General features: G+C 36.5%; 1 protein-coding gene across 5 annotated transcripts in view; it reads right to left on the bottom strand.

Annotated features, from left to right (window-relative positions):
• The window catches only part of EXOC2 (exocyst complex component 2), a 135,152-nt gene that overhangs the window by 85,006 nt on the left and 23,111 nt on the right, over positions 1-27,035 (bottom strand). For all 5 annotated transcript variants that reach the window (XM_082314829.1, XM_082314830.1, XM_082314831.1 and 2 more), the window contains exons 5-7: positions 18,430-18,543; positions 13,281-13,405; positions 1,503-1,583 (exon numbers count right to left, since the gene is read on the bottom strand). In XM_082314829.1, coding sequence (XP_082170955.1) covers positions 1,503-1,583; positions 13,281-13,405; positions 18,430-18,543 — 320 coding nt within the window. The remainder of the gene's footprint in view (positions 1-1,502; positions 1,584-13,280; positions 13,406-18,429; positions 18,544-27,035) is intronic.

Genomic DNA, 27,035 nt, shown 5'->3' with positions numbered 1-27,035 from the left:
CAGCTTGAAAAAGACAGTCCGCATTATCTGCATAAAGATTTCAGCCACCATTTATCAAATAAAACAGTGATTATATATTATAGGTAGATTTGTCTCATATTAGTGCATGCAGGAAAATGTCACAGACCTAAATTTTTGCTTTTTTATTTAAAAGCTGTCACACAGTTTTGCCAAAAAGAAAATGCTCTCCAAGTAATCTGTGCTTGGTGCATGACACGGCATAAATACAGAACACAGAGCATTGAAGATTGCACTGGAAAATTTCAGCAAATGCTTTTTTCTCCTATCCTGTATGTATCAAATCTTCTGCACACACAGACACATGCTATAGTCTTTATATAGGGGGGGTGTGTGTGAGGTTTTTTGTGGGGTTTTTGGTTGGGTTTTGTTGGTGATTTTTGGGTTTTAGTGGTGGTTTTTTGGTTGTTTTTGTTTGTTTGGTTTGGGGTTTTTTTGTTATTTTGGGGTTTTTTGTTTGTTTGTTTTTGTTGGTGGTTGTTTTTTTTTTGTTTTGTTTTGGTTTTTTTTTTTTTTTTTTCATTCCAGGCAACAAGAAGGGGGCATAACAATGTTCAAATTACACCTTTATTGTGAGCATTAATGAATCTCTACTGAAAGGAGCTAGAGCTGTTCACAAAACCCCCTGCTTTCTTTGTGCTCCCCACACAAACACACATACAGTCACTGCTTTCTTCATACAAGAGAAGAAAAACAGTGAACTTCCATGTCACTTTCTTGATTTCATAAAACACACTCAGACCTTCCAACACTGAGTCAGCTATCTGCATGTCATTCCTGCTTATTGATACAGCACTAAGGGAAACATCCCTTCCTCTGTGAAAAAAATCACAATGAAACAAAGTAAAATTATCTTGGCAGAAGTCCCAGAATTAAAAAAAGTAACTTTTTTTGATCTGATGAAACACATACCAAACTGCAGTAAATTCAAGCCATCTCTCAATGCAATCCTACAACTAATACAGAAAAATAGAAAAGAAAGTACTGACAGCTTTTCAAAGTTTCTAAAAATGCTAATTCCAAGTAGTCTAAATGGCAGCACATTAAGTGAAAAAGATTCTGCTAATAGACCCTGTAATTACAAACAGTTTGTACTTGGTTTTTTTCCTCTTTTGCTCAAAATTCTTACAATCCTAGTATTTAGTTTTGCTCATCCTTCTACAGTTCTGTCTATCCATATAGCTCCCGTTTTCTTCATACACTTAAAGTTGAGATGCCACCAGGACTCATTTAAAGTGCTTTAGAACTCCTCTATTTTGACATTTATTCTCTTTGTTATCACGAACACCACTGAAACTCATGGCAAAAACTGCCACTTATTTCAAAAGGTGTATTATCACACCCTAAAATCACTACCATCAAACAGGAAAAGCCAAGAGAGATTGTACTGTTTTCTACTTTCTACCATATTCCTAGGAATATATTAAAGCTTGTTAGAAAGTCCAAAGTCCATAAATAGTTGCTGCTGGAAGGACAAAACTTACTGTTCAGTACATTCTCCAGTTTTTGCGTCATGGATCCTTCTACTTTTTCCGTTCCATCCGCTTCCAGTTTTTGATGGATTGCTGGAATAAAGTGTCTAGTTAAAATGCAGAACATTTTAATAGGTAGGAATACATTACATCAAAGTGACACTTTTAAAAATGTTTAAAATTAAAAATAAAGTGTTATTTTTCTTGTTAGACGTACAAGATACAAACATGCTTCATGGCAGCAGAGTCTAGAGGAGGACAGGGCTTAGAGCCAGACATTGCAGAATTTTAACTGTTCCTTTGACACAGACTTCCTGTATCTTCTTGAACAAGATACTAATGCCGAAGGAAAAAAAAATGTGGAGAGAATAATCCCAATTAGCTATCCTGTAGGACAAGTGTTAATTCAACTTCATATTTTGAAAAGTAAGTATCCTTTAAGCACAAAATACTTTTGCTTTGTAAGGCAAAGTTGTTACACTGATCTCACCAAAAAGGAATTACCAATAATTAAAGGGTAGAAAGTAAGTCATGGGGAATTTGGATGACCCCAAAAATCAAGTGCTAGAACACTCCCCCACCAGTTGTTTTCATCCATAAAAATGCACTCTCAAAACACACAATTTAAGAGTATCTTGTAGCAACACATTGCATTAACCATTACACAGAAGCATTGCGATGCTTTTGCTCAACACAACATGAAACTGGAGGGGAGTTTGCTCAAAACAACATGAAAACAGAGGGAAGAGGCTATTTTTTTCCTGTCCTAAAAATGCCAAAAGCCCCAGTTCTTGTTTCCACGTGGTATTACTAGTGGACGTGGATATGCATAGTATCAGCATTAATTTCTGTTTTAGGGAGAGATTCACCAGCAAAGCCTGACTACACTATACCACTCTTGAAATATGAACAGCGAATGGAGCGTAGATGCTCCTTTCTTCTACTTCCTCTCTCTTACGCAGCCTCCCTTCCCTCTCCTTTGTTCAGTAAAACCGGCACGGATCAGTGTTTCTTTTTTCTTTTTTTTAAAGGTAGTATTCCTGTATATATGCATACAGCATATATAAAACAATGATTTAAAAATATGATTTTCCTCTCAAATTTTTAATTTTTTAACATATATAAAATTTGCTCTATCAAAAAGCCATCAGTTCCTGTTGTTTTAGATAAAATTAAGGCTTCTAAAAAAATCTCCTACTGCTTCCTACTGGTTCTCAGTAGAACGAAGTAAAGCTAAGCTACCATTGAAAACAGTGATGCTCAGTGCTTTGAAGAAAGCCAGTAATGATATATTTTAGTTCAAAACACTAATACAGTTTTGAAACCAGTCTCCCAATTGTCCCACTTTATCTTGCTTTGGTTTGCACAGCAGAGCAACTGGAGTCACTCAACTGGATTCTTTTAAGATGAAACAAAACTAAAAGATCCACTCTATAAGTATACTTGATGTGCTCCAGGAGATACCTGGAATTCAACCCACTGGGTGATACTCAAACTAGTCTAAAATCTTACCCCAAACTGCATATAATGTGCACGTAGAGATGTCATTGCCAACTGGTTTCCCCTACAATGCCACCCCTACTTGCCCATGCCATGTAGACGCAAATTAAGAACAAGCAAACACGGACAGAAACTACCTTTAGTAAAGCAGCCCTGTGGCCTCAATCCTACTATAAGCAATGAGAGAAGGTGGCTATTCTGAGACAGGATGGCCCTTGATACTCTCCTGCCTCCTTCAAAGGAGGAATTTTCATTTGGGGCGGGGGGCGAAGAGGGTGTGTGATTAAAAAAAAAAAAAAAAAAAGATAAAATTCCATTATTCTCAAACATCTAAATTTGACCCTTCAATCCCTTGTTCCTACACAAAGAATTTCAGGAAGCTTTGCTTTCTTGAAAATGCAAAAGCACCTCTTTATTTTTATTATTAAAGTCATTGGTGGGGGGAAATCTAATTTAGGATGCCATATTTCTTCAGACAATCAACACTTAAATGAAATGAACTAAAACTAACAGATTCTTGCATATTTTAAGGAACAGAGGTGTATCTTAAAAGGTGGTGTATTGTTAACTGTAGGACATATTTTATATATGATGTGGACACCACTTACCTACAAGAATATCTCTACAATTTTATAACAAAAACATTAAAGGTTCTAATGATATTATTCCATTTATATACATCAGTTCCGGTCATGGGCAGCCAATTACTGTACAGCAATTAACGTCACATACTGAAAGGCAAGTTCATCAGAACAGCAACCACAACATAAGCAGATATTTAAAAAAAAAAAAATGTTGCAAGTATTATTGGAACCACATCAAAGTGTAATGATTTGAATTTAAATATTTTGAAATCATTCTATCAAGCGTATTTTTGAAAGATACTTTCTAAATGGATGTGGATAAAAAACTAAGTTATATATTGCCTCAAAGATTTTTAACATTTAGTATTTTTGAACCATTAATTACATAGAATTAATTGCTGACCAATTAAATATAATGTTACTCCTGAAGGGGACACACCTAAGAATTTCCAAAACTGAACTGTAACATCTAAACCTCTATCAAAGCACCATTTGTGGCCAATATATGTAAAACATGATGAAGACTTCCTTTAATGTACAGAACAAGAAGTTTTGAAAGAACATGTTTTACCATGTTAGCACTTTCAAAAATGTCATGAACTGTAGTTTTTTATTCTGAAGGCAGCTTATTTAGAAATTGTATCATGATCATTAACCAGTTCCTGAAAGTTTTAAAACACATCTTCTCCAAAGCAGTTCTCCTTCTCATCTCCATTAGATAAGAATATACAATAGCAATACTATTCTCTCCTCGTCCTTTTAGAAGATGAAAGATAACATTTTTCACACTGGTAGCATTTAATGTCAGCATCTTAGCATAAAGTATTTGAGATTTTTAGTTTGAAAATAGTAGTGTTGTAAACCCAGGAAGAATGATACCATTAAGCCAATTCATAGGCATGTTCAGACAGAGAAAAAGATGCCAATGGGGAAAAAATAAAAATAAAACAAGGTGCTAAGTTCCAGAAAGGTGGAAAGCACTGTGGAATACAGATAAGGGCATATTAAACATATGTAACAGGTAGCGTAGAACAGGAGGGATTTTTAGACCACCATCTGAAATAAGGTATTTTAGGACATACTAAAAAAAGTATAGACCTACCTAAGTTATTCTACGTACACACAAGAGGATTTTTCTCTATTTCCTTCTACACATTTAACATGCTACTTTGTGTACTGAAGATATTTGTTATACATTATATTCAGATTTAGCAATAAGTGCATTCATATGTATACCAAATTGGGTTACACAAGAAAAAGTTTTAAGTTTTCATAGTGAAAAATGTTATGAAAAATGCTTTATCAGAAAGTCTAAACTTACTTTGCATCAACTGATTTTTAAAAAGCTAAGTACATGTTCTTTCCATTAAGATCAGACAAAAAGTCTCAGAGTTAGAAGTTTAGACAAGCAAAACTATATGCAGTCAAGAAAAAGATCTGTAGACCTAACCTGATTGGAAGGAATCTAGAGATACTCAAGTTATTCTTTTATCTTAGAGTACTAAACCCATATAATGGTGGGATGGTGCTGTTTGGGACAATCCCCATTCTCGTGCCCCCACATGCTTCCTTTTGCTGACTATAACAATCACACAGTTTCAGGGCAGCCATAGTGAGATGATTTGGTGGAAAACTAACTCAGTAAGCAACAGACTTTTCTTTATTGATCAGTGAGCTTGTCTAAGCTTTGCCTCAGCTGCACCACTGCAATACAAGGGAAGAGGAAGAAGCACATGACTGGGGCAGGTGGAAAGCCAGCCTCCACCTCTCACGGTAGCCAGCAGTCAAGATGATTAACTTCAAATGCAACTTTATACCCTCAACTCATCACTGGCTGCAGTAAGATCAAGGTGAAAATTTTAGGTCTTTGAAGGCCTGAAGTAAAGGATGGACAGGATTTTTTTCTTGAATTGCCAGTCACCCTGGACTCACCTGATACAAACTATACAAGTTGGAACAGCAGCTGGAAACCTAGGAGAGCCTGTTTACCATTATTGAGGAGCTTTACTGTAAGGAACATACAATAAATAAAGATGAGAAGAGAAGAAGCTAGGTCTAGATGCTTCAACTAAGGCCAGAAAATTAACTGTATTTTGTATCATCTTTGCCAAGAAGTGTTTAAGTTTCCCAGCTAAGTCGGAATATTTAAAGGCTTGCAAACTTCAGAGCTGCAGTGAGATACTAATTAATAATAGTGAAGGGACTAAGTTTAGAGCTCACAATTGCTAAACTGTGACTAAATACTTCAGAATTGGTTATTTTTGGTCAAAACACATGCAAAAAGTTCAATCTGGCAAATAAGCCATAGTACAGGCCTTGTAGTAAAATAAACTGCAATTAATTCATTGCTGCTTGTGTTGAAAACAATTTTATTTAATCTAAGGAAGAATATGGTTTTCTACTTGGCAACCGTAAATCTAACAAATTAAACCACACTTGCCAGGATCATGCAGTTTTTGATGTGCAAATTGCATTCTCGATTTACTCATTAGACATTTTTAAAACATATTTTGAGATAGGCACCAAGAGTGGTATTCTCAAAACTTCCTCAGCCTAACTCACCTTCAAAGCAACATAGATGCAAGTTTTCTACCACTTTCTGATTAAAAGATGGCTAGAAATGCATGTGGTATATCTGAAAATCTTATCCATTTCCACAGATATATGGTTAAGGGGCGGGGGGAGGAGGGGGAAATACCTGAAATAAATCAAACCCTTTTAGTCAGATGCAAAAAATAAGAGGGGGAAAAAACTACAAAAAAGGAAAGACTGACTCAAAGTATTTCTGAAGATCTGATGTGGTAACTATAAAGAATTTGGCACTAAAGCACAGTAATGGAGGGATGAAGAACACATGTTAACATGCTGCCAGGATTCATGCCAACACATGACTAAAAATGCCTTTGGTTCCCTTTATCGAAAGATTAATGATTTTCTGTGATTTGAACAAAATATAAGAAGGTTATTGATGAGGACAGCACTCCTATGTAGCATAAAAACTCTTTTGATTGGATTCAACAGGAGAGCATAGCTGTATATAATGAGCAAAGCAATACATAGACAGCATGTCATGAACAGAGCTGGTAATACATTACACTATGAAAACCTAAAAAACCTAAAGTTTGTTACTATGGCCAATAGTCAATACTGCTAAGGCTTTTTTTACTTGGTTTGGGTTTTTCCCTGACATTTCTAGATATTTTTGCAAATTGCACAGCAAACTTGGCTTTATTTTGGTAAACATTGCTAATCCGAGCAAAAATTACAAAATACTGAAGTAACGTAGTACTGCCTTTAATTGCCTTTTTGTGGTTTGTTCCCCACCGCCCCCTTTTTTTTCCCCTCTAGCATTTACTTTTTCAAGCTTGCTTACCCAACACAGTGCCAAAAATCAAAGAAAATGGACAGACTTAAAATGATACAAAAAAAAAAATTAAAGCACAGTGCTAGGAGGGGAGGTTATATGGAAATGAGAGACCAAAAATTGCAGTCTAACAACACTGTGAGGCCTGATAACTTTGTTCTCACACAGGTTTGTCTTTAAGCAAGCGTGACATTTCAAGGCAAATATCTCAGACATAGACAAGAAAACACAGTTTATTTTTCTGCTTACGGATCCACTAAAAATTCCAGGGCTGGACCCAGGCCTTTGCCAGGATACTTCAGAATTTTAAAGTATGGGAAATGCTATTCTCTTTTTACCAACACAGTGCTAACCTTCTGGATCTATGAAAGCTGATAGAAATAAAAGCAGCTTTTAAATGTTGCGTGTATTTTAAAAGTGGTATGGAAATCAAAATTGAATGATGTAACATGAAATTAAGCTGGTTTTATGGCTTGTAGGTCAAGTCTGGCTCAAATTTAATCATAGGTAATTTTTTGTACACTTGGAATCAGCTGCAGTATTTGCTATTTGAAAACTGCAATTGCAAAACTAATCTTCTTTCTTTTTGATGCTTTAGTATTTTTCAAATGAAAACAAAAAATTTAACCTGCCTGAAAAACACAAATTCATAAAACATGACAGCCACACAGTACCTAAAAGCTGCCATGACTGCATCCATTTGGAGAAATTCTGCTAGTAATTATCTTGCATCTCTAAAACAATAACTGATTTAAAAGAAGCTATGTGGGCAGTCAGCATAAAATCAGCTACAGGCTTGGGCACAGAAATTTCACTATGGACTGAGACAACTCCTGCTGTTTCACCTTTTTTCAAATCAGACCATCTCTTGCTTGAGACTATGCTATGCTATAACCTGCATGAATGAGCCTTTTATCAATCATGATCACATAACTTGCTTTTTTAGAGTTGCATTAAGGTAATAATTGGTCTGCTACAGAAATTGATTGTAGCTACTGCATGAAAAGGAAGCATCTACCTGAGACTAAACTACCTACCGCCACTTACATACATTACTAGCACTCCTCTGTCAGGACATTTCTCTCTCTCAGCATACATTGCTCATTGCAATGTCCCCCTCGTTATCTAGCGCTGCAAGATCAGAACACAATTTTTCAATAACCAAACTTAAATCAGCATCCCTATTTTTTCATTGTGCATACACGAGAAGGTCCATAAACGTGAGGACAAAATACATAGCAACGATAGTGCAATTGCTTCTTATTCAGGTTTGTGTACAAGTGTAGGACAAGAATACCTCAAGCCTTCAGACATGAGCATCCACTTGGAAGCTGGACGGTGAGCTTAGAGCACATCAGCTATTGCTTCATGACTACTTGGAGGCATGACCTTAATTCTTAAACTGAAATAATCTAACTTGCATCTACTGTGGGGCACATACATCTTCATTTATCCTTGCCAGCTTGTTTCTATGTCCCTGTTCCTTCTTAATCTCTATGAATTACAATATTGAAAATTACTAGCTATAGTAGCAGGCTGTTCTTACCCTGCAAAGCCTATATTCTATCACTTGAAGCAGGATGAGGAAGATAACATTAATAGACACACACCACCCAGAGCACTCAACACAGAGCTATTCTAGCCATTTCAAGTCAGCTCCATAACATTTAGGCAATAATCGTATGTTTGAATTTGATTTACTCAAATCCATTTGTTTAATAAAAATTCATACTATTGGGCAAAAGGTATATGAGACTGAAGTAAAGCAAAACTGTGAATTAGATATGTTACAAAATAGAAATGAGGCAACAGCAAAACCTGGTATAATAGTCTGATGCCATACTATGGACTAGCATTTCACTGGACACAGAGACAAAGACAAAAAGAGAGTGAACTGACATAAGAGCTAGCACTGTAAAACCACTTCAAAGTTAGTCACTCATCAGTCTAGTTTGCAAACAGAATCACTAACGAAAAATTGGCTTTATGTACCCTCTTTAAATTCAAACGTGATGTAACTCCTCAAAAATCAGAAGCAAAGGGACACTTGTATGACAGAGAAGCATCAGTTTTCAGTTTCTCAAATTCCCAGTCTGACTCAGAATTGAATATAGATCCAGTGGTTTCTTTTGTTTTAGAGAAAATTAATTTAACAGATGTAATGGCAACAGAATACGCCTATTCATACAGACTCAGATCCTGGATCACTGCTCATCCTAGAATGGGTCTTAGCGGATGAAGTGTAAAAAATATTCTATAGGAAGGGGGGGGGAAGGCAAAAAAAAAAAACCCAGGCATTGACCAGATATAGGATCATTTCAGCCAGGTAAACATTATCCTAGCATATGTATTAAGTAAAGTATTAGACTGTAGTTGGCCTTTTGTCTAAGTTCCTCATTATACTGGCATTCCCATAGGCCACATATCTGAAGAGGAGTGGAAAGGGAAAAAAGGAATAGTGCTGTAATAGCCAGCAGTGCTTCCTTTGGATAGATTTTTTTCTGAAAGTCATGTAAGATGCGTTTATAGTTATAACTGCACAAGAAGAACTGTTGCCATGACAAACTAGAGAACCAAATCTGATTCTCAAATTTGTTCAACATATCTGTGTTTCAAAGACAACACAGCATCTTCTTCACTTGCTAATGTGGATGTCATACTTGCATGGTTTTGCATAACTGAGCAACTGAAGTGGCAATTTTCCTACTTTTTTCCTTTCACTTAAATAAGAAGAAACTGCAGCTTAAAGGCTCTTTGTAAAGAGCACTTCTGAAAAAGTCTATTCAAAGTAAATTAATCTTCTAGCTTTCCAAAGACTTCTGTGCAGAACACGACTTGCTCATGAGAATAAAACACGACTTGTCTACAAGCATATAAACAGCAGCCCTTTTAGGAATGCTACTTTCTAGGTTGCAGTTAGCATTATGGGAAATAAACCAGCTGAACTCCCCAAGGTTGACACGTGGGTCAAGTTGAGGTGAGCCCAGTCCCCCTCAGCTCAGTTCACAGCTCCCTTCAGCTGACGAAGCAAACTTCCTGTCGAACATCTCCTCCGCAGCAAAGTCACTGCCAAGCTGTCAGCCAAGCTACCAGGCAGAGAGACGCGCAGATCTGATAAGGCAATTCTATTTTCCAAGAAATTAAACCAAACAAGCAAGGGTTCTGGCCTATTTGACCTCTTATTTTCTTAGTAAACAGCTTCTAAATCACAAAATACAATAAACGTCTCGGGATAGCTTTTTCTGGCTTTCGTTGCTTACTTGTGAAAATATTAATACTCATTTAAATGTGTCATACAGTCTGATAGCACACTTAAGATCAGACTGATCTTACTGATACCAGCTAATGAGCAAAGCCGCATGATAATCAGTAAGTCAGCATTTCCCAGATCAAGTTCAGGTACTTGAAACAAACATTGTTAAAAGTGTATGAGTTAAAGCAGGTGTAAACAAATGTGCAAATAGATCAATATGAAGTACCTGGTAAAGCAAGTGTTATACATCTTAAAGTGAGCCTCTGACAAGAAGTAACACCCTGTACCAATTTCGGGAAACCTAGAAGAAGTAACCGCGCACTGATAGCTCCGCTCTACAACAGAACGGACCTACAGTTTATAAAGCACTGGGTTTGCAAGTTGTATTCTAGGATATCTGTAAGAGAAAACAGAGAGCCTCAATTTTTGCCAATCAACAAAAATGTATCTTCAGAAAATGCATTAGATTTTAGAAATCTTCCCAGAAGAAGTGAATAAAAAAAAAAACTAAACCAAAATGAAGCAGCTTGGGAAATTTAAATCATATTGGAAGACAATATTCAATTTTCACTTGAGTCACTTCTCATCTGTGACAGCTGTATGCTCAGCATCAAATGATGAAAGTTTGCAGAACCAAGACTACGTCCTTAAGAGTTTCTGCTAAAACAATCTTTCAGCTTTCAAATATAAACTATTGTTCATGTAGCTTTGTTTAAATGCATACAAATTCTATTTGCACCTTTTAAAGGAGAAAATAAGACATACAAATTCACCCTTAAATGTGTAAAGCCAGAGAAGTGCCATTATACCATCTTGCACAAAACTATAGCCAGAGAATAATGGCATTTTTAATTTAATGTTCTTCTGTCAAAGAGCTTAAATTTCATAATTCCATGCCTAAGAATTAATGGGGGGTTTGTTTGTTTGGGTTTTTGGTTGGTTTGGTTTGGTTTTGTTGTTTGGTGGTTTTGTTTGGGTTTTTTAATTTTTTTTTTTTTTAAATTTTGCATCTTAGCTGCTGAACAATGCTAATAAAGCAAATAAGACAAAACCAAGCCATTTTGGTTGCAGACAAAAAGTGCCACCAAGAACCACATGAGTCATCCCAAGTTTTGAGTTCATACTTTATCTAAAGGACTGCATTGACAAACTGTAATTTTAGGCAAAAATAACACTGATACAGATAAGAGATGCAAAACAATATTAAAGCTCTTATAATTTTTTTAAATTGAGAACCTAGTATTTAGTGATATAAATGCATTTGCTTTTCCTATCGTTATTTTATTAATATTTTTTACATTCCTACTAGCTCTGAGACCTCTTCATTTATCAGGAAATCAGTCTCCAAAGGCAAGAAGCCTACACTTTAATAGACGGGACAAGAGAAAATTCACTCAGTTGTGTTCAGTCTTTCTTAAAACCTCACAACATTTACGGTTTGCATTAGCTTTCTGTAAATCCTACTAAGTCTTTGCTGGTCCAAAAAATAATCTTACAATATAACACATATGTCCACCAGAACTACTACTTTTTATCCGTAGCAGTAACTGTTTGGAAATAGAACTCTGAATCTAAATCTCTAAAGAGTATTTGATACTCTGTATGCAAAGCAGATTTGGTTGTGAAAAACAAGTCACATTTCAATATTTGTTCAGGATTATTTCAGATTTTGAACTATTTAAGAAAAATTAGGATTTCAACACTTTCAAGGTATTTAAGACTTACCAAGAAATAGCCTATTATATTTTTTTCTAGCACTTAATAAAAACTCATCTTAAAAAAAGTTAAAGAATGCCAAATACTGATTCTTAGTGTCTTTTCCTATGACTACCACGACATTCTTTAGTATTTCCACTGAACCCTTTAATACTTCTCATCTGCTATTGAACCTATCTAAATTGAGGCCGAGGTTTTGCACAACTGATCAGTAATAGGTCAGTTCTGGATGGGGTAATAGAGATGTTTAAGAGTTAAGATTCTTCACAGGAAGAATCTTCAGATGTCTCAAGAAGAGGTCTTCCCTACCAAAGCACATAAGTTCACACTTGTGGAAAAAGTTCTCCTCTTAAAAATTACCAAATTAGGCAGCTAGCCAAAAGCTATCAACCACTTTTGAAAATACTGTCATCTGAAGGGCAGATCACAGGTTAGTCTGCCTGGGGCAGGAATACAGGTGGACCACCAGGTGAGACCGCGCTACCTTCCCTTTTCCCTGACACATGGAAGTTACTATCAGACAATTAGTGAGTGGCCTGCAAGTGAGTCAAGAGAAAACTGGTACTTCTCCAAAGCAGTATTCTGAAAGCCAATGGAAGTGCTAGCTTGGCTGAGGCTATGAGTAGATGTAAGTTTTCTTACTGCATGGTACCCATAACACAGGATCAACGATCAGGAGATAATCCTGCAATATAGAGTAGCTATGGACAACAGCATAGTGGTAAATGTCAAACCTATTGGGAATGGGACAGCACTGTCACTTTCTTATCCAGCACAGTCCCTAACTAGACAGGACTATGGTAGCCCACAATGAGCTTTTACCTGAGAGACATTTTATGCTTTAAGTGTATATATATATTAAAAAAAAATATATATGTAGATAGATAGATATAAAACCAGCACAGACAACTAAGCTAATCTCACTAGCATGTTACATTTTCTCTATGGCAAGCAAAATATAAAGGCCAGCTGATTTCCCAAGTCAGGGTATACTGAATATTGATATAAACATTGCAGTCTGACTATGGGATAAGGCATCATAAAAATCAAGTTTTTGTGTGGCTACTGTTTGTAAGTCATCTTAATATTATCTCCAGTTTAACATTTCCTCTCTTTTCTGGATTTGTGGTCTAAGCAGTTTCATCAAATGCCTCCAATTCCTGTGAGATACATTTGGTGCCATCTTTTGCAGATATACCACAACAATCAGCTAGTCCCAGCTTGTGACCAACACAATACAGATTTGGGGCTCAGTATACACTTTTAGAAGAGACAGCGAAGAAAAACAATATTTTTTAATATTAAATTCAACCATACATGCAGATATTGCCTTTTCTTTTATACTGTATTTAGTAAGTGCAGGGCACCTTTACCTGACAGAGCATCTTGTGCTTCAAAAAATGTGCTGAGACCTCCTTTCACATAAGCTAGACTCCCCTCATTTTTCTTATTGGCTTGTTTCTTCAAATTCACAACAGCCGTTTTGAGCTGATCAAAACTGAAAAACAAACAAGAAACCCCCCATGACATTCAAAAAACAAATAAGGTCAGCTCATGAAAAAACAGAACAAATTACTTGGAAAATAAAACCAGCTATTTTTGCTACAGCTGTTAAGGACTGAATAATTGCTAACAAGCGTGCTTCTCAATAAAGACAATTTACACTCTCAGTCCAAAGAGGCTTTGGTTTTTAGTTTTAATCCTAAATGGAGGACTCCTATCACTTGTGATGGAATCAACTTCTTTATAATACAAATTAGTCAAGAAATTTCTTCTAAACATGCAATAACTGCTCTTAGTTAACTGTCTGTACTACATTAAATACATGATAGTACAATTCACTACACTTAGTACACTAGGATAACTACTGGGATGTCGGAAGTCTCTTTAATAACAACGTTTAACTCTGCAGCTTAATTCTCAACCCTTTTTCACTTTCAGTTTCTGAATGCCTGCAATAATTTTATGTTGGTTTGGACATACAGTTCAGAATTAAACACAATATTAATGCAAAAATAAAGAAAAGCTGAACAGATTCCTGCTTTATGAACGCATTTTTTTTATACATACTCTACTGAACTGTTTTTGAAAGAGACTTCATAGGGGAATATTAATCGTCAACTCATCATTGTTGTTTGTATGGTAGGTTTCTTCTTATCTTAGTTTCCTAATATTTCTAGATTATTCCCAGTTTACATTTGATTTCACATGTTTATTTTTTGCAAGTAGCTGTAATTATTTTAGAAGTCTTATGTCATTACTAATTCTTCATTACATGCATATCATTTTTTGTTGATGATGATGAATATGATCTCAGTAGTTACGCTACTGGATTCATTATAAAAGCACTATCACAAACAAGTTCATAAATACAAATATAACACATGATTTTCATCCTTAAAGTCTTTTCTCCTACCTGCAGGCCAAACCCATCTCCCCAATACAAAAGAATCAAACAAAAAATTGCACTATACCTCAGTGAGGAGAGGGAAACAATGAAGTAAGGAAATTAAGACATAAGGCAATTCCACCAATACTCTCTGCTCATTTTAAACAGTGGTAGAAAAAGACATGTTAAGAGAACAAACCAAACTTTAGCCTAGGCAGTGAGAAGGCTATCACAACCTGCTGGGAGACAAAACACACTGGAGCACTTACAGGCGTTTTTCTTTTTGTGCTGATGATGCCACAACATTTTGCTTTATTTCCTGTTTCCATCTGCTGGACAGAAGCCACATTACTCAACAGCTGGATTGGTCTGCTTGGGCATACAAGAAGTACTTACCAGTAGCATTTTCAAACTAACAAAAATCTGTCCAGTCCTCTTTTTAAGCACTGTTTCATGTTATCTGATGATCTAATAGCCTGTCTAAATAGTGCATTTATATTTGTCAGGATATTGCCAGGGGTAAAAAAAAAAAAAAAAAAAAAGATATTATTTTGATTGCTTAAAAATAATTTCCTTCAAGGAAAAAACAGATGTAAGCTAACCAAAACATCAGTGCACCACACATTTAGCACTCCCAATACCTGAGGTTATGTAGAAGACAAGAACCAAACCATTGCTGTGTGTTTCCAGAAAAACAACACAAATGATATGAGGCAGATAATGATCCAATTCCAGAATATTTCTAAGACTACACATTTTGAAGTGGGAAGAACAAAAACAAAAACCAATTTTGCTTCCTTAAAAAGCTATTTATAATTAGATTCAAAACATGACTGGATTCACCCTACCCTTTGAACCATTCTTCCTGTTGAGTTTTTACACAACTTTTGCTCCTTCAACACTAAGATTTAGATGTTATAAACCAACATAAACTGAATTAATATGCAAAAAGCCAGCTTTCATTTAAAACCAAAAATTAATACTTTTTATTCCACTGGACTGAGGGGACCGTAACTTGAAACTGCTGACATGCAAAGATACAAATCGATGGAAGATTTTTTTTCCCCAAGAAAGATGAAAAACTTAAGATGATACTAGACAAAGTGGTAAAAATGTTTTTTTCTTAATAGGAAGCTTCAAATTTACATGAGAATGGACTTTCAGATACTGACCCATTGGCATAGTACAAGTTAAAAAGGGGCCATACAAGCAAATGTAGTTATTTAAGTTATCAATTCATAGTACTGATGACCAGAAAAATCAGTGTTTTTACTGACACCTTGTCATATTAGAGATAACCATTACATTACGTTGTCGCTCATATTCCATGGCAATTCTCATAAAATGTGTCATTTAATCAGTTTTAAGAAGTCATTTAATTCATTTTCTAGATCTACAGCATCCTTAAATGTACCTAAGCCATCTATGACAGACAGCTGTCAAATCAAATCTCAGCACACTCCAGTGATGGTGATTCTGCAGCTTTCCAAGTGACACTGTCTCAGGGCTTAAGCAAGCTAATATTGTTTTTAACTAACCCAAATCTCCCTTGTTGCAAACTGAGATGGCTTGTTCTATTCTTGATAAACCAAGAACAATTGATGGCTATCCTTGAACTGCCCACCACATATTTCAGAACATGCATTCTGTACTAATTCTATTACTTTTCTATAAGCACCTAATTCATTCAAGCTGTATACCCAGAGATATTTATATACTCCTATTTTTGTGGCTCAGCTCTCATATCTTTCTTAAAGCAGTGGCCAAAACTTCAGCTGCAGCTTTAATAATGCCGAGCAGAAAAATTATCCCCACATCTTACCTAACACACTCTAGCTGATACACCCCAGATGACGACTTCTACTAGACAGCCAACTGGTATTTATGGCATGTTACAAACACCAGACTGTCTTCTGTACTACTGCTGCCCAACCCCTGGTGTGTACTCTGCTGCTTGCCTTCCCCGCATCCCTCAGAGCCTTGCACTCAATTATTTCACAATTGCTACAGCCAAGGCTGTCGCTGGTTATCACGGCCCCTGCCTTGCCTGCAAGAATCAGATTTAGGAAACCAGCACCCCTGCTTGCCCACCTAGCAGCTCTGTTAGAAGTCATTCCCAGAACTCTCCACAAGCCTCCTGGATTGCTGCCCTTCCTGTAAATATCAGGGGGGTTAAAGCCTTTTACAGGAACCAGGGTCTGCTCTCTGGAGACTTCCTCAAGTTGCTTAAGGAAGATTTTGTTCACTTCCTCATCCCACTGCGATGTCACCCTTTCCAGCCTGTTGAACAAGCTCTTAACCATCCTGCTACCTGCTCCATAAGGGGAACCATATATTTATTCAAGCTGTTCCTTCACACAAAGGTCAAGTTCCTCTCTTCTTTCCTTGGTATCTTTCTCAGAAGGCCTCTTCCCATCCATCACAGAACACCAGGCACACGAGCTGTCCCACTTTACTCCAGTGATACGCTTGTCTAATCCCACGTGTGGAACTCTGGCTTCTCTTACTTGTTTCCCAGGCTGCATGTGAGCGTGTAAAGGCACTTGAGGTTAGACCCTTCCAACTGGTTCTGTAATTCCCAACAGCACTCTCAATGCCATCACTGAACCACACATGTAGCACTCTGTCCCTTCATTTAACTGCAAGCTGTTATCACCATCCCCCAATATTCCTAATTTGAAGTCCTTGTCACCAAAGTCCAAACCTGCCGACAGAAATGCTCCTGCCCCACTTTTTCAAATGAATACCATTTCTCACTATCAGTCCTTGTTCTTTAGTAATGGATCCATGGCTACAGAAGTAAAAACCACTGCCTTTGAAACCAGCGGTACAGCCATCTGTGAACCTACCGAACGCATCCACTACTACCTGAAGCTTTCCCCTTCGCCTGTAAATCAAAGAGAATACACAGGCTGCCATGTTCTTCACTTCGTCCCCAGGGATTTGCATTCATTCTTGATCTGCTCTACATCTCTCTTGGCAGTGTCACTGATGCCCGCATGAAGGAGCAACAAAATGCTAACAGTCCAATGGCCAAATATAAAGGAAATTTCTCAAAAACAGCTACATCAAAAGCTGTTTGTTTTTTCTCACTTTATTATCCCTTCAGCTTTTTTAAAAACCCGATGATCCCCAAAGTTATCAGATTGTGATAGATAGAATTCATTTTGAATCACTCCTCTTTTAGTTACTTGATTTCAAAAGATGCTGTCATTATGTCTGTCTTACGTAATAATGTTCTCTTGCTGTTGTTTTGGCTCTTCAGTCTACCATCACTTTGAGAGGAAATTAAAGTATTTCCCAAGTAGATTAATGGTTATTTCTCGAGCTCCTAAAACCAAACACTCCCTCCCCCCCCAAAAAAAAACCCAACCCACACCTGTTTCTACCATTAGATAACAAAAAAAAATTAAATAAATTTGCAAAGTGGTATTTCCCTTCAAAATGCTAATCAGAATATCCAGCTGCAAACAACAAAAAAGGCTCAGCATCTCTACTAAAAATGTCTTCCAATATTACCCGAACACCAGCAGATAAAAGTTTCAGAACTCAGTTATGCATGCAAAAATATATTACGTAATGCATTCACGTAAGCATATATTATGAACTAGATTTAAAAATGAAGACGTTAACAGTCAGGATTTTAAGATACTTACCGCAAAGATCTTACTCACTTGTCGAACTTCTTTTACTATAGCATTTTCCACAAGAGTTAACTAAAAGCTAACTGATACTGCTAACAGTTTTACTCTTAGTCTGTTCAGCGCCCTTATCCTGAGCCTCTAGTCATGACGTTAACACCTGGAGTTTCCACTCAGGGCCGTGCTGCCTAGCTTCTTGATTCATAAAGGGCTTTAGCCTGAAGCAAGACAACTTCCATCTGACACTGGGGGGTGGGGGTGCAGGGCAGGGAAGGCCATAAATTAGGTCTGGTTAAAAATTCAGTTTTCCTCATAACCACATTGAGCAAACTGGTTGATTCAAGTTTCTAGCCAAGCAGAGAAACACCACAGGCAGTATAGACTACAGGTCTATTACGGTAAATATCAACCACCAATGACGCATCTATTGTGTAATGAAATAACATCAAGTGACTTGCATTTAAAAAAATTATTTATATGATAGCAACAAACCTTGTTGTTGAATGATTCTCAATCAGGTACCAGGCAGCAGAAAAGTTTTCACTAGTGAAATCAGCACTCATCCCAGGAAACAGTGCTTCTAAATCTTTTTGAGGAAATCTGCCTCTGAAAAATGAATATTCATTTCTTCAGTGAGACATATTCTGGTGAACAGCCTACAATTAAAAGTGTCACATAAAAAAAGCAAACAAAAAACCAAAAACCAAATCATGCTCCAACAAGATGTAAATATAAACTTGTATCTCACCATGAAATTAAATCTGGTATAACAGACACATGTAGCGTGACTGGGAAAGAAAAGATTGAGATCTAATCTAAGTAAAACCAATTTTACCATTTTGATTTCACCATTACAGAAATGCTGCCTGTACAAAATGCTTCTGAAGAAAGAAAACTGCTGCCTTCAGAAAATGGGACTAGATGGACTCACTGTGATACTACTAACATTCAAATGCAGGACTACTAATGCTGACTGTACTCAAAGCCAAGTCTGTCTTTTAAACAGGACAATCAGTACACCAAGCCAAGTAAATACAAGAGAATATTCTCTATAAGCCATGAACCAGTATCTATCTAACTTTAAAACTACAGGACGTCACCAGGTTGATAGCTTGCAAGTGATCTCGCACCGTCATTGTCTATTGGTCCATGTGTGGCAGAAGTCCCACAGAAACAAGAAGGAAAATACACAGAGCATACTTCCATTACATACAAACACTGAAAGAAATCCTGAGTTAAAAATCACCCTCTTGCAAAACAGAATACATTCACCTATCTGTTCATAATACACAAAACAAAGGAAAAGTGGGCATGTCTCGAGTGAGAAACAGCGTGCTTTGTTTGTTTTTATTCAGTCTTAAAATGCACAAAGATAGCATGCGAGCCAATTCCTTGTGAAAGCAGTTTCTCCACAACAGCGTTTTTGAAACTACAAGTCCCTTCTAAGATACTCATACAGAAAATGCCTTCTGTTTATTTCAAGTCAATGTAGTAAAAATATTTAAAGCACTTTTTGATGAAAACATGACAACCTTCATCCCTCAATCCAGACACACACTTAACACTTGGCCATATATATTCCTTCCATCATGCACACTCAGTACATCACCAGGTGCACTCACCACTCTCTTCGTTACCACCAGCTGCATCCCATCTTCAGAAACTAATCATGGCAAACAAGTTTAATTTTGGTCAGCCCTGAACTGGTCAGGCAGTTGGACTAGATGATCATTGTAGGTCCCTTCCAACTGAAATATTCTATTCTATTCTAAAAATTTACTATGTCATTTTTGGATCACAATATCAAACTCAAAAGTCAATAAAATCCCTCTCTGATGCTCACAAGCTAGGTAAACTCTGCTGTACAAAGTACACTGTACACAAATGCAAACCTGCTGTACTTTGCATTTGAGATCAAAGTTGGGTGGGGGTAGCAATCAGGGGACAGCTACTGGAATGACATTTAATCCGTATGAAAAGCCATTTGAATGGACATGAAACCAATGATTTGTTAGTTTTGTTTTTTTCTGTAATCTAAACATATTTCAAGATAGCTAAAGCTGGTTTTCTTACAAAAAGCAAACAGCAGATTAAGTGAAGCAAATTTAAAGGCAGGCACGTTAAAAAGTACAATTATATAAAAACAAGAGGTGTTTTCTCTAAGTTTCTATTCATATCCAAATGGCCCCTAGCACAAGCAGGTACAAAGGACCTACAAACATAGTGACGTGGCACAGAAGTCCTTCATCAGTAGCACCTGATTACAGCAGGGGCGTGAAACAATACTTTCTAAAAACAAGCAAAAAAAATCAAATGAGATGCAAGGAAAAGTGATGACAGATATGAAAAGTAGAGAGACAGGGAAAATAGTGTGAGAAACAAATGTAGCAACTAAAAATGAAGGTCCCAACATTACTGAGTTCAATGAAAAAGTGATAATGTTAATATAAAAATTTATAAACGTAAGTAGTGAGATTCAGGATTACCAATGACCTTGAATTTCATGAATGCCAGTTAGCAGAAAATGCTGGTGGATGTAAGAAGGAGAAGAAAGTTTCAATTTATCCTTCCTTTAAAGACATTTTAAGATATCTTAATTTTCATTCAAAGCAGTCAAACGTGTCCAGTAGGCACGTGAATTTGTAGGACAGTACTTCACATATGATACATGGCACGGCTGTCCAAAAAAGCTTTTATGTTAAATCCACGCATGGTGGCATCTTTCTGGTCAACTATATTTTTTAATGCTAAAAAGCAAAAACAATAAAAAACTTTCAGTTACCTCAAAAGAGGCTCAGACTTTCAGTGCAAGCACTATATAAGTACATGCACACAATACAGAGGCAGAATTTTGTTCATAGTTTTCAGAATTTCAATGTACTTTCTCAGAAGCCAAAAGAAGCAGATAAAACACAAAAAGCACACACACTCAACAAATATACCATTACCAAATGCTACTTATTATTGCAAGATTGTAAGACATATCTATGACAGTTTAAGCTTATGCATGAGCTATACAATTCCTGGTGGGGGGAAACAACTATTTTAGAGAGAGAGAGAAAGACCAATAATTTAGCTAGGGATGTAATAAATTCCTGCAAATGAGTTTTGCCCACAGACAGTGGGACAGAAATGAAAGGGTTTTTTTTCAGTTTGATGTTTGACTGCATTGAAAAGTTATTAGGAGCTTTTTTCCAGCAGATGTATTTGTACAGAACCATAAATTAGCAATGTGTTTATGGGTGCTTTTATCTGTGCGGACATATTTTAGACATAGTCACAACAGAGTAGAAACATGAATGTGAATGTGTGCGGTATGTTAACAATATGTTATACTCTACGGTGTAGTATCCTTATTTTTATCATAAATTTTACCAGTAGTTTTTCCACTAACAGATATGGGGAGCTTGGAATGACTTGCTACAGCTGTCTTCACAACAAGCTGCTCACTAAAAAGTTCAAACTGAAAGCAACTGTATTTCTAAAATGTCTGGCTAGATGCATCTAAAAAGAGACTGACTCCACACACACAAAAGCTTGTTTCATTAACTTCCATTAGTAAATTAAATAAATAAGTCCTTGGAAGTTGTTCTCATGAAAATTTGCTTACCGTTTACTTACAAACAAGCACATATGTGACTTGAGAAAGTATTTCTGTTTTACTCATTTCAACATGATGGGGTGAATATGAACTAGTAGCAAAAGCTAAGACCATGCTGACACGCAATGAAATTGTCGATAATTTTTCTGTTGATTTGCTCATTATACAAGGATCACTTCAGGAAGCAACTCTGAATACTTAATCATTGATTAAAAAGCAATCACTGTAAAAGAAACCGAGAACCACAAACTGAATCCAGAAAACCTCAGAAAAAGAAGAGAGAAGTTTACCATCCTTGACAACTCTACGTATTTCGCTACCCTTACAATTTCAGCAAAGGTACACATATTGAATTTATATAGTAATACTTTCTGCTAGGCAGACTATTTTATTTTAAACAGAACCAGATCTGGTACTAGGCCTCTAGTTAACATTTTAAAAGTAGTCTTATTCATCCATCCGCAACAATTTTAAATATAAAAGTAATTAAGATTTCACATACTGTTTATTTTCATGAGAACTACAAAAATAAATTTGGTTTCAAGCCACTACACACTTTCACTTCTCTCAAACATATTTTGAGTGTATCTATACAGCCATGCAGTATTAGATGTAGTGGTCCTTGCTTCCATGTAAAGGGCATGCACATCTACTTTGGATTCAAAACACATAGGGTACAATCAACTCACTTGCACCGCATGTGCCCATCAATACAAGTCCCTCCCTCCACTACCCCAAACTTCTATAGGTTCTTTATAGCCTGATAATAAATCTAATTTAACATCACAGCATGTAGCGGCTCTTACAAATTCTACTACAGAACTTGCGCATCTACAGAGCATCTGTATTCTCCGGAGGCTTAAGATTAGCTGTAATCTCCATGGTTAAATCACAGCCTCCAAGCAGTCACGACTGAGTAATAGCAACAGAATGCAACGGATACAAATGAAGAGAGCTTGACTATGAACGCAGCTTAGCAAGTTGTAACTTTTCTGTAAAGATTATTTTGCTCCCAGAGTTTCAGAATGTCATAGTATGCTTTTCAGCATACATGACAATATTTGCAGATTAAAGGCAGGTCCCAAAACAGGATAGAGCCACCAAAAGGTAACTTGAACCTCAATTCCACAGGAGTTTATAGGTCAAAAGGAGCAACTTTAAATAAACACAGAGTCTGAATAGCAACCAGCATAAACAAGCTCCAGCTAGAGCTGCTGTACACATCCTCCCCTCTGTCTGGTGCCAGTCAGGCTCCTAGAAGCAGGCTTTGTACCAGCTGTACTGTGTTAATCACGCATTCAAGAAGACCAGCATAAGGGACCCTGAAGCAGACTAAACACGACAAATCAGGAGGTGTTAACAAAGGTCTCTCCAATACCCAAAAGACAAAGATGCACTCTGGCAATTACTCCCTAGTAGCATTGGGTTTATCAGAAATATGACAGCAAAGTGACAACCATATTTGAAAAATGGCAGAATGTGATAAGAGAAATCTACTATAGGCTGGTAGCTGCAACCGATGCATCAGCCTCACAAGCAGTAAGTGTTACTGTATTTTTTAACGTCATAAAACTAGGACTGTATACTACCATATACTGCATCTCTCTGTGAAACTGCAGGTTTCACAGTTTTTCCGCATGCATCTTTGTGATAAAGGTTTCCACAAGTCCATCACATTCCAGGGTGAAACTGACTGCACTTCCATACAAGCCACTTAAAAAATAAATAAATATCAAAGCTTCCAGAAAGTCTTTTCCCATCTCATAGTAGCAAGCTGACGTTTACCATTAGGTGGCAGCGTAAGATCATCTGTTCCCTCCTCCCAGATGAACCGTTTTGGAAGCTGGCGTGGGAAGAGGGAAGCATCTGTATTGAGTGGGTGGATACAGAAGTATGTGGAATGTACTTAGCATGTGAGCATTTGCTTTCATGTACGAGATGGATCCACCATAATGACCTCTGCTACATGCAAAACAACAAACACTATTCAAAAATTTTCTAACCACCACTAGGTCTGACTGCTGTTACTGCTTTGCAGAGAATGGATTTTCTTAGTCTGACAGAGTAGTTAGAGGAGGCAGGGAACCTTTGATTAAACAAGGACTTGCAGGAGGGGAAAAGTACGTGGTACATCTGAACAAGGAATTCATTCACAAATTTCATGTAGATCTAAACTTTCCACCAACAGATTTCAACGAGTGCCTTTATGAAACAGGCATCACGTTCTCTCCCAGAACTGTTGTTCAAAATCCTGAATAATCCTATGTTGATAGAACATAACCTACCAACCTCCTCTTGTAACAGCTCTAAACTGCAGAAACCAAACTCAAGTACTGCAACATCACTGTTAATGTTAGCATTTTCATACCAACTTTCCACATTTCTCAGACTGAGGTGACTATTCTGTATACCCTTTTTCTTCCCACAAGCTATTGAAGCCTTCTGTCAGGGTTTCTGGCTACATCTGCATAACACCACAGCCAGAAATATTCCTTGGAGAGGAAGGTGGCACAGATCTGCTTTGCACTTAAAGCCAGCATAAAGATGGCGATAGAAAACCAAAGCTTTGTATCAGTCTTTACTCCATCCTGAACACTAAAAAACTAGAACTCAAAGATTAAATATTTTAAATACCTACTTTCTGATGTGAATTAAATACTTCATAGCATACACACAACGTGCGCTAAGTGATAGCAATGTAAAAAAACCCTCATCTAATTGGATCAGTTCTGTGTTTTAAAAGATGAACAAACAACTGTTCGCAAGGCAGGAGCACAAATGTGTGCACTCTTCTATGAATGCATTTGTGACTTTAAGGATCACCCCTGACACATAATAACCAGCAAGTTCAAGTTTCATTACAATATAAATGATTTTATTATTTAACAACTGAGATTCTTAGTTAGTTGTATGGCACAAGAACAGCAATTAATTCTTGGAAAATATGAAGAACTTATCAGCCAGAAATTATGTACACTTCCTACTTGTTAAACTTGCAGGCTGAAAGATGATGGCTTGCGCACAGTGTATACATATAACATTTAAAATGTCTTGACTATGTAAAAAACAACCAGGAGGATGAGTGTGTGTCCATAGTTCTTACTTTGCATCCTTGTAACATTTGAATATGAAAACAGAATTCCAGTGCATATTTTGAGTACATATCACTCCTACAATACATCCACAGGCAGTATTCTAATTATTAATAGAATGTGTTAGACCCACTATTATCTATTTCCCTTAATTCACAGTTCGAACCTTTTGTTCACTTAAATCCCAGTCACTCCCAGTTAAACTCCAATCTTAAGTCTACTGAGTCAGAATAAATATTTTTTGTCACTGTGCTTGCCTAATAGTTTAATGAAATGCTGTACTAAAGCACTTCTGTTCATAACTTATGGGATCTTTTTTTCTAGTATTTCAATGTCCCATTTGCAACACCTTGAAAATACTCACCTGAATAATTCAAAAGCTATGATTAATTTTTAAACACATTTTAATTGGACAAAGCACCATAAACAATGTTTAAAAAACCCACAGTAGGAACTTTTAGAACTAAGTGTAACCCATACTAAAAAAAAGATAATAAAAATAACAATCACAATAGGTAAGTGATCGAACTCTTTCCCATGCTGCAGATTGTCTTTTCTGTATCATTTGCTTGTGACTGGCAAACTTTCCAGAGGGAGGACTTGTTTCTCTCTTTCAGTCTGTAGTCTACCCACTTCCTGCCTTCTCTTCAGTGTGGTCCCATCTAGCTTATTCCTATCGTATTTTCTCACATCTATTTTTCACTGTTTTTCTCCTTGGTCCTCTCTTTAAACGTTTCTTCTGTTTACCACTATTTGTATAACCAATGCAAGGCACTCCTTTCCCTTCCTTATCAGCCATCAGGCTGCAAGGGTTGTAAATCCCACCAGACCATATCAAACACTTCAGCTTCAAAATTAAAATACATCTCAATTTGCTCACATTTAAAAATAGCTTAAAGAAGCCAAAGGTATTAATAAAGGAGAGACTCATTACGCTGCAAAGTCCCATCTCCTTGTACATACAACTGTTCTTCATCATATTAGGCTTTCTTTTATTTTAAAGCATCCCAAAATTCCAACCATTTTTATCACTTCTAGTGGCAAATTATTCCCATGCCCAGTAACAATTAATGCTAACATCTTGCTTATCCACTCCCTTTCTCAATTTATAATCGCGTTTTTTCACTACCTTGTACAACTTCTCATTACTTACCCATCCCATACATTAAATATTTGCAAACATGTGAGTTCGGTTAAACTGTATGGTATTAGAGATTATTTTATAAAATTAAATATTGCATTGCTCCATTTTTTCAAGCAAACTATGAAAGCTTTTCCATTGGGGAGACACGTTTTAAACACGGAACGTTCCATCTATAGCCACTACTATTAACACTGTGCTGTCACCTACAGCACAAGGGCAGACCAGGCTTTTCCTCTCCTTCCCTCTCTCTCCCCTCTCCACAAATTACCCCTCAATCCCTCTACACAATTACTTGTTATATTGACCTGTGTTCCTTCTCTCAAACCAGTCATTTTTAACACCAGTGCTTGCCATAATCTTCGTGCTTCACCTTTAATGAACTTGGAGGTGAACTTGGAGATCAATGAACTAGGTTTGATACGTCAACTATTTCCAAATATTTCCCTATTTCCCCCCCCCCACAGGAAGTTATTTCCTATCTGTATTTACATATTTCTGACTTTTTTTTTTCACACAAAAGCTGAGGTTTCATTAATATGATATTTTCTAATGCTTTCAGATGAAACATTTAAAATATAATATTGTTGGCTTCCTATTTAACAAACATCCGAACAGATGACTTTAAATTAAACAAATCCTAAACTAATGCTATTAAGGTTTCTGGAAGATAATGCTTCATCTATCAGATTGACACTGTCTTAACTATAAGAACTATAAATTTTGGTTATGAAGTCAAATACTACATTAGAAGTTTTGTTAAAATAAGAACAAATTAAAAGTAACTGTGTCATAACCATTATATTTACAGAATGAAGTATTGTGGGATACATATGGATACAGGACTATGCAATAGAACTAGTTATCTTGACTTAAATCCCAGATAAAATAATGGAAAAGCTGTTCCAGGGTTCAACAAATACAAAATTAAAGCAGAGAAAATTAGTTTCAATGACAGCCAGTCACAACTGTTTCATACAATGTTTGAGAATATATTATATAGGCTTTGAGATTAAGTACGTCATCGAAAAAAGTAACCAGACAAAATTAATGTATCATCATTTTAAAGGAGACATGCTACCATAACATTGATTAAAAAACTTAGTTTTATGCAATGCCAATAGAATACATCACATGGATTAAAGAACTAACTACAAAAAAAAACCCAATCCATGGAGAAGCAAACCTGAGAACATCTGTAGGTGAAGTTTTATTAAAGCCCACATTACTCTTCCAGCAGTATTTGCATCATCACCAATAGCAG

This window comes from Platalea leucorodia (genome assembly GCF_965183815.1).
Source record: "Platalea leucorodia genome assembly, chromosome: 1".
In the NCBI taxonomy this organism is placed as follows: domain Eukaryota; kingdom Metazoa; phylum Chordata; class Aves; order Pelecaniformes; family Threskiornithidae; genus Platalea; species Platalea leucorodia.
Note: the sequence above shows the minus strand (reverse complement) of the source record. Positions and strands in the feature narration are given on the sequence as shown.